This window comes from Nerophis ophidion, linkage group LG19, assembly GCF_033978795.1.
Source record: "Nerophis ophidion isolate RoL-2023_Sa linkage group LG19, RoL_Noph_v1.0, whole genome shotgun sequence".
NCBI classification, from domain to species: domain Eukaryota; kingdom Metazoa; phylum Chordata; class Actinopteri; order Syngnathiformes; family Syngnathidae; genus Nerophis; species Nerophis ophidion.
In genome coordinates, this window is record NC_084629.1 from 32,226,367 (window position 1) to 32,241,092 (window position 14,726).

Genomic DNA, 14,726 nt, shown 5'->3' on the forward strand with positions numbered 1-14,726 from the left:
GCTGGTATGAGCTTTTAAATGTAACCTGTTAACTGCTGCCAATCAAATGGTGAATAGGATACTCTTTAGGGTTCATATGTTTGTAAATATGACTGTGATGAAGTCAGTGCCTCACCAGGCATGAACGTCACCGCACGTCTATATATATATATATATATATACATATATATGTATGTATGTATGTATATATATGTATGTATATATGTATGTGTGTATATATATGTATTTTATATATATATATATATATATATATATATATATATATATATATATATATATATATATATCCATCCATCCATTTTCTATATATATATATATATATGGTAAATGGGTTGTACTTGTATAGCGCTATTCTACCCCTTTTTAAGGAGCCCAAAGCGCTTTGACAGTATTTCCACATTCGCCCATTCAAACACTGATGGCGGGAGCTGCCATGCAAGGCGCTAACCAGGACCCATCAGGAGCAAGGGTGAAGTGTCTTGCCCAAGGACACAACGGACGTGACTAGGATGGTAAAAGGTGGGGATTGAACCAGCAATCCTCAGATTGCTGGCACAGCCACTCTACCAACTTCGCCACGCCGTAACTTGTTATATATATATATGTATATATTTATATGTGTGTGCATATATATATATGTTGGTATCAGTGATGTGCTGTCACACACACACACACACACACACACACACACACATATATATATATATATATACATATATGTAACGGCTACTCTGTCGTTCCAACAAGTTTCGAAAAAATAAAAATAAAGATTGCTGAGTAGCCTTGAGGAGGAGGTTTATGAGGCACTAAATTCTTGAATAAGCACTCGCGGAGATATTTCTAGATTCAAAATGTTCATTTATTTTCACAAACAAAAAATATTCACCGTGGTTGACTTTCTATATAATCAAAAATAAACTTATTTAGTGGTAAACAAACTATTTCACTCCTCACTCCTTCAGCATGATAGACAGACAAAGGCAGCGCCCAGCTGTGCTGTCTTCTTATTATTCTATTATCCTATAATTATAGGAGGAGGGAGTGGCCCACCAACGTGAGCAGCTGAACACAATCAATCAATCAATCATAATTCATCTAAAACATCCAATAAATAATCAACATCTTCATTGTCATTATTGAATTAGATTGTCAAAACAATTAATAAATAAATAATATAAAAAGGCTCCAACATCCCGGGCCAATTGTGTGCTTTAGCTAAACAGTTACATAAATAATAATATTCAAAAGGAGCCATAATAGAACAATACAATCCAAATTAATGATGGTCTTCAAATTCAAAGTTCCTTAAACTACTTAAGTTACTAGTCAAGTCTCAAAATCCATAGTCATATCAGACTATCTGAAGTGGTCATCGAGTAATAGAAGCTGGAGAACCGCATCCCCCTTCAGTCCATCAAGCTGCTTCCATTAGCAGTCAGAGCTTCTATTAGTCGTTGAACCATGTTGGTCTTGGTTTTAACCAACACACTTCTCACAAAACCTTGGGCATCTGGAAATGTCTTTACCTTATGGCCCGTAATCCATGAGTTTCTTTGTTTTGTGTTATCAACAATGACAACCAGATCTCCAGGACTCAAATTTCTTCTTGTGCTGTTCCACTTGCTTCTTTCTTGCATGAGTGGAAGATACTCCTTTGTCCATCGGTTCCAGAAGAGATATCTTGACACCTCTGGGTTTGAGCGCTTTGGGCCCCGTTGGTGGCTCCTTTTATGCGTTTCTTTGTTCCATGGTCCATGGTCTTGTCATGTGTTTCCTTGTTCCATGGCCCACGGTCTTGGTATGTCTTGTCCTTAGTGGAGTCTTTGATTTCCTTATTTTTCTCAGTTTTGTCACGTTTGTCTCCTTTGTCCTTTTCTTTACTTTTCGTGAGATGCGGTCTACGTTCTTTTACCATATGATAGTTATCAGGCATGACTTTGCAGTGGCAGAAGACGTGACCATTTTCAAAAAACACTGAACTTGAGGCGATCTCCATAAAACGTTTATCCTCAACTGACATCTCGTTTTTCTCTTCATATATGTTGTCAGAGAAATCATGGATATATTGTCTGATGAGGAAATCCTTCGGCTCAATTACTGAGATTCTGTTAGTTGACACTGCAGTGGGCCCAGCATGATCTGTAGCACTGCAACTGAGTGGTCCACTTACCACCCATCCCAGTATGGTTTGGACTGCATATGGTCCATCTTTTTGACTGTTTATGATATTCCACGGCTCCATTGCCCGAGGAACATCAGTCCCAATAAGAAGTTCAATGTCTGCCTCAATTTCCTTCAAGTCAATGCCACCAAGATATGGCCACCTCTTCAAGTCCGCTTTAGTGATGATGTTTTCCTTTGAGACAGGTATCTTGCTCTGTGTATACACCTTTGGCAGGTCCAGATATGTGAACCCTTCCAAGTTTCCAACCTCCTGTCCCCTGACCTCATAGGTCTTCGCAGGCTTTTCCTCTCCCATTGTTTGCAAAATAATTTGTGTTTTGCGTCCTTTCACATTCAGTTTGTTCATTAGAGTCTCTGTGCAAAATGTTGCTGTGCTGCCTGGATCGAGGAAGGCATAGGTCTGAACATACTTTTCCTGCCTTAACTCTAACTGGCACGATTGCAAGTGCTCAGTCTTTCCCGGCCCCGGTTGCATCACCGTCTGAAACAAGAGCAATGCTAACAGGGGTTTCTCCTGTTTCAGCAGTGGGCTTGGCATGATTTTCCTGCTTTGGGCCTTTTTCACTTGAAATATGAAGTGCGGTAGGATGTTTCATTTTGCAAACCTGACACATTGATCTTCTTTTACAATGTTTGCTTTGATGACCTTTAAGTAGGCAAACAAAACAATAGCCTTGTGTTCTTAAACATTCTATCTTTTTGTCATGTGACTGTGTTTTGAATTACAAGCAGTCAATCAGAGCATGTTTGCCATGACAATATCTACATATCGGTATGATAGCACTGGGTGTGGTTTGAGCAGGTTGTTGTGGAACAGATGATTGTTTTACTGTGGATGTTGCTGGCTCTGTATTCACAGCTACTGAGGTAGCAAAGCTGCTGTTTCTGCCGCTGATTGTATTTAGTCCACTTATGCTTCTTGGAAGAGGCCTTTTCATTGTTATTTGGTCCTGAATGTCTCCAAACAACGGACCCAAAAGCATCTTGGCATGGTTTTCCACAAAATCCACAAAGTTGTTGAATCTGATTCTCCTTCCAGTCCTCTGTTGTGTCTCATAAGCTGTGCTCTGCCACTTTTCTCTGAGTTTGTATGGTAGTTTGGATGTAATCAGCCTTAGGTTCGATGGGATATCAAGTTCCTCCAAATACTGTAAATCAAATCAACTTTATTTAAAAAGCACATTTAAAATTTACCACAGGGGTAGCCAAAGTGCTGTACAATGGACAAGTTAAAAGATAATACGAGGACTGAGCAACCAACACAACACAAACAGAACATAATAAAAAATAAATAAATAAAACATAAAAACAGGTTCACAGCAGGTGTATAATGGGGCGCCATTGCAGGATGGATATCACTTAGTGTTAAAAGCCAAGGAATAAAAGTATGTTTTTAAGAGAGATTTAAACACAGGAAGAGAGGAGGCTTGTCTAACAGGGGCGTCACTAGACCTAATACTGTACTGAGGCACACCTGGGGCACAAATAATTCATGTGAGCGTGCAAAGCGCGCAAGCAAAAACAGTTTTAGCACTTATTTATCATTAAAAAATACATAAATTGTGCTTTAAACTATGAAATCATATCAGATTATGTTGTATGGATCTTTGATTAACCACCTGAAATTAACTAATGCATTTGACCTACTTGTGCATTTTTTTACTCCAGACTTCTAAACTGCTACTGGTAAAAGCAAAAAGGAAGAGCAATGAATCTTTTTGAAATATATATTGCCGTAATCATCTGCAAATTTAACATCTACAAAAGTAAAACAAAAAATAAAGCACCCCTACATCTCTGGGTTCTTTTATATTATTTAATTTCCATTTATGGCAATGTGGCTAATCCTATTTCAGATACACAAAACTATAAAATATACACAAAACAATAAAGCCACCCACAGTAGTAGAATAAATGAACAACTGTTGTGTGTCTGTTCAGGGAATCATTTTCTGAGAAGTAAACTGTAATGTCTCGTTTTCATTTTTGCAAAGTGGTCAATCACTCTGGACAGACATGGAAATATTACAGTAACTGTTATACAGTTGACCAGTGGTTCCCAATTGGTGGGTCGTGACAGAAAAGTGGATTGTGTGTCATTTTCAGTGAGTCGCAGTCAGATGTGTGCATGGAAAAAAAAAAAAGTTTAGGGAGAAAAAAATCAAATTGTGGCAACAAAACCAGATATTTTTAGCCATTTTTCTAGTGATTATTAGTGAGTATTTTAGCAAAAGGCAAACCGACTAACAAGTTGGAGGAGGACTCAGGACAGACATGGAAATATATTTTTAAAAAATCTAAATGGGGCAACAAAACCCGATATTTTCAGCCATCTTTCTGAAAACAAATACAGAAATGTTACTATTTTTTCTGGAAACAAAAGCAGAGGCTTTAGCTGTTGCCATTTTTCTGGTGACAAAACAAGATTATTTTAGTCAAAGTCACACCGATTAACAAGACAAGTCTACTGTGCTATTTTTCTGTGAAAAAAACTTGAACAATTTTTTTTCTTCTTCTTTGTCATAAAAAAGGGACGTTTTTGTCATTAAAAGGGGAGGTTTTGGTGGCTTTTGCACTAATTGTAAGTGTATATTGTGTTTTTTGTATTGATTTAATTTAAAAAAAAAATAATTTTTTTTTTTTTGATAAAAAAATTCTTCTGCGGCCACCAATCCTGGTTGGGGACCACTGGTCTAAACGATTCGAGATAAAGGCGAGAATTAATTTCTCGAGATCATGTCCTTACAGAAGCGGTTTCACTTTCGCTATTTGGCGTAATTGATAAAAGCTTTTTTGAACAACGCTGCTGATTTGTTTTTCGAATTTAAAATCTGAGTCGAACTTTACCCCCATGTTTGTGACACAGTCGCTGAGATACGGGGTCAGAGTGCCGATGTCAACCTTGGGCGAGGGAGAGCGACTTGGACCTAACAACATAACTTCTGTTTTGTCTTCATTTAGACTCAGGTAGTTAGCTGAAAGCCAGGCTTGGATGTCGTGCAGGCAGTCAATGAGACGTTGAACTGTGTTATTTTGTGCCATGGGAAAATAGATCTGGCAATCATCGGCATAAAAATGAAATGCTATACCACACGTCCTAAAAATAGAACCAAGGGGGAGAAGGTAAAGCGCAAATAGGATTGGGGCAAGGATTGAATCAGAAAAATATCGTTTTTGAATCAAGAATTGCGTTGAATCGAAAAAATCAATATATAATCGAATCGCGACCCCAAGAATCGATATTGAATCGAATCGTGGGACACCCAAAGATTTACAGCCCTATTATGTATATATATATATATACATATATATATATATATATATATATATATACATATATATATATATATATATACATATATATATATATATATATATATATACATATATATATATATACATATATATATATATATATATATATACATATATATATATATACATATATATATATATATGTATATATATATATATATATATATATATATACACATTTAGATACATATATATATATATATATATATACACACACACACATATATATATATGTGTGTGTGTGTATATTAGGGCTGCGAATCTTTGGGTGTCCCAAAATTCGATTCAATATCGATTCTTGGGGTCGCGATTCGATTATATATTGATTTTTTCGATTCAACGCAATTCTTGATTCAAAAACGATATTTTTCTGATTCAAAACGATTCTGTATTCATTCAATACATAGGATTTCAGCAGGAGCTACCCCAGTCTGCTGACATGGAAGCAGAGTAGTAGATTTTTTTTAAAAAGCTTTTATAATTGTAAAGGACAATGTTTTATCAACTGATTGCAATAATGTAAATATGTTTTAACTATCAAACGAACCAAAAATACGACTTATTTTATCTTTGTGAAAACATTGGACACAGTGTGTTGTCAAGCTTATGAGATGTGATGCAAGTGACACTATTGTTCTTTGTTTTTTTTTAAATGTCTAATGATAATGTCAAAGAGGGATTTTCAATCACTGCAATGCTGAAATTATAACTAATATTGATACTGTTGTTGATGTTATTCATTTTTGTTTCACTACTTTTGGTTTGTTCTGTGTCGTGTTTGTGTCTCCTCTTAATTGCTCTGGTTATTGCAGTTCTGAGTGTTGCTGGGTCATGTTTGGTTTTGGAATTGGATTGCATTGTTATGGTATTGCTGTGTATTGTTCTGTTGGATTGATAAAAAATAAATAAATCTATTTAAAAAAAAAAAGTCGATTTTGAATCGCACAATGTGAGAATCGCGATTCGTATTCGAATTGATTTTTTCCCACACCCCTATATACATATACACATATATATATATATATATATGTGTGTGTGTACCTGTATATGTGTGGCACTGTTCCCCTAGCATTCAAAAAAGCGGTTATTAATCCTCTCCTTAAAAGACCTAACCTCAATCCTGACCTCATGGTAAACTACCGACCGGTGTCTCACCTTCCCTTTATTTAAAAAATCCTCGAAAAAATTGTTGCGGAGCAGCCAAATGAACACTTAGCGTCTAACAATCTATGTGAAACCTTTCAATCTGGTTTCAGGGCAAATCACTCTACGGAGACAGCCCTCGCAAAAATGACTAATGATCTATTGCCAACGATGGATTCTGATGCGTCATCTATGTTGCTGCTCCTCGATCTTAGCGCTGCTTTCGAGACCGTCGATCATAATATTTTATTAAAGCGTATCAAAACACAAATTTATATGTCAGATTTCGCCCTGTCTTGGTTTAACTCTCGTCTTACTGACAGGATGCAGTTCGTCTCCCATAACAATGTGACCTCGGACTATGTTAAGGTAACGTGTGGAGTTTCCCAGGGTTCGGTCCTTGGCCCTGCACTCTTCAGCATTTACATGCTGCCGCTAGGTGACATCATACGCAAATACGGTGTTAGCTTTCACTGTTATGCTGATGACACCCAACTCTACACGCCCCGAAAGCGGACCAACACACCGGATTGTAGTCAGCCGGAGGCGTGTCTTAATGAAATTAAACAATGGATGTCCGCTAACTTTTTGCAACGCCAAGAAAACGGAAATGCTGATTATCGGTCCTGCTAGACACCGACCTCTATCTAATAATACAACTTTAACATTTGACAACCAGACAATTAAACAAGGCGACTCGGTAAAGGATCTGGGTATGATCTTCGACCCAACTCTCTCGTTTGAGTCAAACATTAAGTGCGTTACTAAAACGGCCTTCTTTCATCACCGTAGTATCGCTATAATTTGCTCCATTTTGTCCACTAGCGACGCTGAGATCATAATCCATGCGTTTGTTACGTCTTGTCTCGATTACTGTAACATATTATTTTCGGGTCTCCCCATGTCTAGCATTAAAAGATTACAGTTGGTACAAAATGAGGGCTGCTAGACTTTTGACAAGAACAAGAAAGTTTGATCATATTACGCCTATACTGGTTCACCTGCACTGGCTTCCTGTGCACTTAAGATGTGACTTTAAGATTTTACTACTTACGTATAAAATACTACACTGTCTAGCTCCAGCCTATCTTGCTGATTGTATTGTACCATATGTCCCGGCAAGAAATCTGCGTTCAAAGGACTCCGGCTTATTAGTGATTCTCAGAGCCCCAAAAAAGTCTGCGGGCTATAGAGAATTTTCCATTCGGGCTCCAGTACTCTGGAATGCCCTCCCAGTAACAGTTCGAGATGTTACCTCAGCAGAAGCATTTAAGTCTCATCTTAAAACTCATTTTTATACTCTAGCCTTTAAACAGACCCCCTTTTTAGACCAGTCGATCTGCCGCTTAATTTTTCTCCTCTGTCCCCCTCCCTTGTGGACAGGGGTGGGGGGGGGGGGGGGGGGGGGACAGGTCCGGTGGCTATGGATGAAGTATTGGCTGTCCAGAGTCGGTACCCAGAATGGACCGCTCGCTTGTGTATCGGTTGGGGACAGCTCTGCGCTGCTGATCCGCCACCGCTTGGGATGGTTTCCTGCTGGCTCCACTATGGACGGGACTCTCGCTACTATATTGGATCCACTTTGGACTGGACTCTCACCATTATGTTAGATCCACTATGGATTGGACTTTCACAATATCATGTTAGACCCGCTCGACATCCATTGCTTCCTCTCCTTTTGGGGGATGGGGGGGTTGCCCACATATGCGGTCCTCTCCAAGGTTTCTCATAGTCATCATTGTCACTGTCACCGACGTCCAACTGGGTTTGAGTTTTTCCTTGCCCTTATGTGGGCTTTACTGAGGATGTCGTTGTGGTTTGTGCAGCCTTTTGAGACACTTGTGATATAGGGCTATATAGATAAACATTGAGATATATATATATATATATATATATATATATATATATATATATATATATATATATATATATATATATATATATATATATACACACACATTTATCCTTATACAAGTCATTTCTTAGGTTTGTTACTCTCGGTGTCTCCTAGCCGCTCAGGCAAATCATAGAGTCTAAAAATGCATTTTCCCATCTAGAACGTGACATCATCGCGCTTGGAATAGAGAGAGAGAGAGAGCGAGCGAGAGCGAGAGAGAGAGCGAGCCCGGGCCAAATTTTTTTTCAACCCAATGCGGCCCCCGATTGAAAAAGCCTGGGAACCCCAGGCTTTGTACATAATATTAAATAAGGATGCTAGCTTGGCGCATTTATGGCACTATAAATTAGTTAATTTATTTTATAAAATGGGTGGCATTTTTTTGTTGGCACGAGTGATCGGCTAACCCAACTAAGCACAAAAACTGTAGCAGAGTAGGCGTTTGTCCTTGCAATTGGCCAACTTGGCTTAGCCCAAGGATCGACAGTTGGCACAAGCAACTAACTTAACTTTGTACAAAATAATTAGATCTTAACACAAGCAACAGACTTATTTTTGGCAGAAAGAGCACAGCATTGTGGTAGATAGCATGAACTTGAGTAGTTTAGCACAACATAGAAAATGTAATGTTAGCCAAGTTATTATGATGACAACAGCAGTTTGTATGTTAGCATTAAAATTAGCTCAGCAAAATTTCGTACAAAGACTGCAGCAGATTGCAATGGGATGATGTAGTTTAGCACAAAATAGGCTACAAGGCAAGATTGGACATTGGAACAAGCAATTGTAGTACTTTTACTTTCACAATTTAAGAGCTGCAACACCGGTCAAATGTAACTTTTTTTTTAACTTCATAGTAAGATGCTACAGTCTAATTTGTGGTCTTCAGGCTAATCAAGACTAAAGCGCTTCTGCCCGTGCCGAATTGCACTATTTTTGTTGCCTTTGAATTGGACAGAACACACAGGCTGTGATGTTGAATTCCGCTCCTGAAGTCCCATATTTACTAAGGCGCTCATATTTTTCCGATTATTACGCGGTCACATCCATCAAAGATGAGCCACTTTGGGGTTTGGAAGCGCATGTTCAATAGCTTCTGAAAATCGGTCTTTAAACAACACTTTCACCGAGACACTTGGATGAGAGAAGCTCGCAATGCCCCAAAAACACATCCAGCCAGCCAGAAAGCCTCAAAACAGGAAAACAAAATAATACCAGGGGCATGACATCAGTATTCCCAAATGTGTTTTTTAGGAGTAAAACGCAACAGAAAAAGGCCATAGAAATAGTATTCAAAAAAAGATCCACCCCAAAAAAGTGTCTCAATTATTTATTTTGGCAAAAAAAAAAAAAAGTTAGTTTTATACAATGATGACTAATCTCACCTGAACATGATTAGTAAAAACAAGTGATAGTAAATTTTAATTGGGGTCAACAAAGGGAAAGCCTTTATGCTAGGATTACCCCCTCCTCCCGTATGTCTTCACTTAGCTAGTGTTCCCTGATGGCCAACAGTTGGTAGTGGGTGACGCAAATAAGAACACAAAACGGAGTAACGTTTCATTGTGTCAGATGTCAGTTATTGCGCCAGGTGAGAAAATGAAGTGTCACAACAAAAAAGCATGTTTTTGTCTTCCATGTGTTTACATCAGAATCAAAAAAGCGGGAAGGAGAGGTGGTGTCAGGAAATAGTGGAGAAAGTACACACACAAAAACAAAGAAAAAGGCTAATGGCATGTTGGAGAGACACCATACAAACACTAACCATCAGACTGAGGGGAAGGGTTTACTTGTTTTTGGATTTGATATTCATATGAGGCTAAGATTCCTGCCCCAAGTCCAAAGAGCCACCAGGGTTGTGTGTGTGTGTGAGAGAGGATCATTTACACACCCCTCTTTATCGGTATCCAGGGCCTGGCTGAGTGTAGCCCGGACCATAAGGGGGGCGGTTGCGGGCGTATGGATTAGCAGCCCCGGGTGGTGGGGTGCTCCCTGGAGGTGGGGTGTACCCCGGTCGAGGCTGATAACCAGGCTGGGAGTTGGGTGGCATGCTGTAGTTGGCGGGCTGCGACGCCTGGGAGGTATAGTTTTGGGGAGGGAAGGCTCCTGGTGGGTACTGCTGGGGTCCCTGAGGAGGATGTTGCTGCTGTGGCTGTTGGCCACCTTGGAAGCCTTGGACAGCTGGGGCCTGGCCTGGGGCTGGGGCCTGGGATGAAGGAGGCGCGTAGTTCTGGAACTGCTGTGGCTGCTGCGGAGCGGGCTGGGGGGCTCCCGGCTGGGAACTGTATCCTGCTAAGAAAGCAAAGTAAATCTCAACCCTTAAGTTCTACACACTGCAACATTTTTAAAACCAAGTCTACTAATTTTTTTTAACTCTAAATCAAACATGATCAAAAAATGCCCCATTGAAAACTAAGTTTGGAATCATTTGAATTTAGACGATTCCAATTCCAGTTCTCAACGATTCTGATTCTTTTGGAGGCACATTAAAAAAAATTACTATACTTACCAGGCTATTTTCAAGCAGTATCCTTTGAACTTGAATTTATATGTTATGTGGGACAGCATGGCCGTGCCAACCCGAGGGCCCCTGGTTCAAATCCCACCTAGTACCAACCTCGTCACGTTCGTTGTGTCCTGAGCAAGACACTTCACCCTTGCTCCTGATGAGTGCTGGTTGGCGCCTTGCATGGCAGCTCCCTCCATCAGTGTGTGTGAATGGGTAAATGTGGAAGTAGTGTCAAAGCGCTTTGAGTACCTTGAAGGTAGAAAAGCGCTATACAAGTACAACCCATTTATCATTTATTTATGTTTATTTCACTTTATTTGTGAAAAATCTCATTAAAAACATTTGCACATATCCTGTTTTTGTGTTATAGATAGGGATTAGGGCTGGGCGATATATCGATATACTTGATATATCGCGGGTTTGTCCCTGTGCGATATAGAAAATGACCATATAGTGATATTCAAATATATGTCCTCAAGCAGTTGCTTCTAGCTGCGGGCACTAAACTACATGCTTTTCTCCCTCTTTCTTGTTTCTCCTACTCACAGAGACTTAAAACAAGCGCACCTTCTTTCATAAGTCACGTGCGCAACGCCACACGCCCTCCCCGGACAGAGAGGTGGCGACATGGTAAAATTAGCTTTGAGGCTAACGGTGTGTTGCCAGTGGTAATATGAGAAAGAGAAGGCGTGAATCTGGTAACAAATGAAGGAATAATTAATTCCCAAGAAAAACAGCACAGGGTGCATCGTCTGGCGGTGGTTCGGCTTCAAGCAGGAATATGTTTGACATATGCGGTGGAAGCGTTGCTACATAAAGTAGCAGCACCATGCTTGAGTTCGGCTTAATAAAATAATCCCACAGCGCGTGGTGCAGTCCCATCGTTCTGGTAGCGAAGAAGGATGGGTCTCTGCTAGGGGTGTAACGGTACACAAAAATTTCGGTTCGGTACGTACCTCGGTTCATTTTCGGTACAGGAAGAAAACAACAAAATATACATTTTTTGGTTATTTATTTACCAAATTTGTAAACAATGGCTTTATCCTTTTAACATTGGGAACACTATAATAATTCTGCCCACGTTAATCCACATAAAACTGCCTCAACTTGTTGCTTTGATTAAATAAAATGACAAAACCTTTCTTCTACATATAAAAAGTGCAACATTACAAGTTTCAAGTCAACTCATCGTGCTTAATTTATTACAGCATTTGGGAAGCCTGTAGTTGACTTATTATGTAAATGTTATATTTATGTCAACATGTGATAGCAGTGACCCTGCCATTCAAAACTTGGCTGCTACATTACTAATGATTATTGTAACTATAGCTGAAAAAATAGTACAATAGCAATAGGAGAGCCTATTCATCCTTGAACACCATGGACTTCGTGTGAAATAACAGACAGTCAGGGCTTTGCTGCCCCTAACACACACACACACACACAGCAAAATGAGCTAACGTTACGCTAAAGCTAATTAGCCTTCACCTCAAGCCAGTACTGCGAGCGAGCTGAGCTGTAGTTTAAGTTTCTAGTGATGTTAGTAGTTGTGACTGTTTTTTCTAATTTGGGGAGAGTACGCTGCTCACCTGCTAAAGACCTATATGCTTGACGCTGAAGCATTGACTACATCGCTCTGAATACGCACTGCTGATTGGCTGTTACATCGCTCTGAATATGCACTGCTGATTGGCTTTGTATGTAACCAATCAGATGGTTGTGTGGGTGGGGTGGGTCAATGTTGGGTGCTCAGACTGAGGCAGAAAGCAGAGCAGCTTGTTAAGACTTTAGATTACAAACTCGTTCGATACACCTCCGAACCGGACCAAAACCTCCATACCGAAACGGTTCAATACAAATACACGTACCGTTACACCCCTAGTCTCTGCGGTTCTGTGTGGATTACCGCAAAGTAAATGAAGTATCACATTTTGACGCGTACCCAATACCTCGGGTCGACGAAGTCCTGGATCGGTTGGGCACTGCTCGTTTTTTCACGACACTGGATTTAACCAAGGGCTACTGGCAGATTCCCTTGTCACCAGAGTCCTGAGAACAAACAGCCTTTTCCACGCCGGAAAGTTTATACCAATTCGTGACACTTCCGTTTGGTTTGTTTGGTGCGCCCGCCACGTACACGGCCGCATACCTGGATGATGTCCTCACCCAGAATAGCGTCTGGAAAGAACACATGTGGCGGGTGGGGGCGGTGCTCGAGTCCCTGAGGCGGGCGGGGCTCAACGCCAACCCGTGCACGGTTGGCCAGAGGGAGGTACAGTATATGGGGTACCTATTGGGGGACAGGTGCGGCCACAAGTAGGCAAGACAGCGGCGATTGCGGCCTGTCCACCCCCCAAGACAAAAAAGGAAGTGAGGCAGTTTTTGGGTCTGGCGGGGTATTACCGCTGGTTCATTCGCCGGTTCGCGGACTTGACCAGCCCACTGACTGACCTTACTCGAAAGGGTGCTCCAGATCTGGTCCAGTAGACGGAGCAGCGGCAGCGGGTGTTCGACAAGGTAAAAACAGCTGGTACGGCGCATGCCTGACTTTATCATCACTTTCTGTCTACAGGTGGACGCGCCGGGCGGGGGACTGGCCGACGGTGCTGTGCCAGCAGGTGGAGGGCCTCGACTGCCCCGTCCTGCACATCAGCCGGAAACTTTCGGAGAGAAGGTACAGCACGGTGGAGAGAGAGTGCCTTCCCATTCTGTTAGGGCGCGCCTTAGGTCTCTGCTCGGACCACAAACCGCTCCAATGGCTCCACCGCATGAAGGAGGCCAAAGCGCGGATCACCCGATGGTGATTGCATAACAACCCTACAACTTCCGGGTGGTCCAGAGGTCGGGCACGCAGATGGCCGTCGCCGACTTCCTCAGGGGAGGCACGGCCAGGCGGCTGCCCGGCCTGAGTCTTACGGGGGAGGCATGTGGAGGGGGCGTGATCTACGCGTTCCCTGCGGGCAGGGCATGTGCCGGAGCTGGCTGTGAAGCAGCAGACAGGTGAATGGATATCTCAGCTGGAATGAGTTATCTAATCACCTGTATCTTTATTAGCAGCGTCGGAGACCATGAAAAAAGGAGCCAGGAGGAGAGGCAGGGAGTGACAGCGGGCAAGATGGTCAACAAGGTAAAGACCAGACTGCTGAAAAGCACACAAGAAGGAAAGAGCAAGACTGCTAGAAAAAGCACATGCAAAGAAGAAGCGCGATACTGCTGCAAAGCGTAAAGACTTTAAAAAGGAAAATAAAAAGCTGTTGTCACTCTGCCAACGAAGGGTGTGACTGTGTATTGTTGGTCCTCGAAGAACCCAGAGCTAAGATCATTACAGTGATGTTTTATCATGATTGTTTGCTTTCATGAAGTCTGCAGTTGTGATGCGTTTTTTAAATTAATGTGTCGCGAATGCTTAAAATGATCAAAATACGCAAATATTAAATGTTGTTATAAATGTGACTGCATTACCTGGATGTTTTTTTAAGGGCTTTATAGGCAAAATTGAGCGGATCCCATAGGTTCCATTTTAGGCTAACTTTTAATTGCATATATTTAATATATAGAATGCTTTAAAAAAATACATCCTTTGTCATGTCTTTTGTAATGATTGTGAACGATAGACAAAATTCCCCCAAAAAGGTCAGTTCCTCTTTAACAACTGCAATTTATTTGCCGAAGTGGAGG

General features: G+C 40.9%; 1 protein-coding gene across 2 annotated transcripts in view; it reads right to left on the bottom strand.

Annotated features, from left to right (window-relative positions):
* Positions 1-9,854: 9,854 nt before the first annotated feature.
* Positions 9,855-14,726, bottom strand: part of tfg (trafficking from ER to golgi regulator) — a 29,303-nt gene continuing 24,431 nt past the window's right edge. For both annotated transcript variants that reach the window (XM_061879855.1, XM_061879857.1), the window contains one exon: positions 9,855-10,831. In XM_061879855.1, coding sequence (XP_061735839.1) covers positions 10,437-10,831 — 395 coding nt within the window. In that variant the 3' untranslated portion in view covers positions 9,855-10,436. The remainder of the gene's footprint in view (positions 10,832-14,726) is intronic.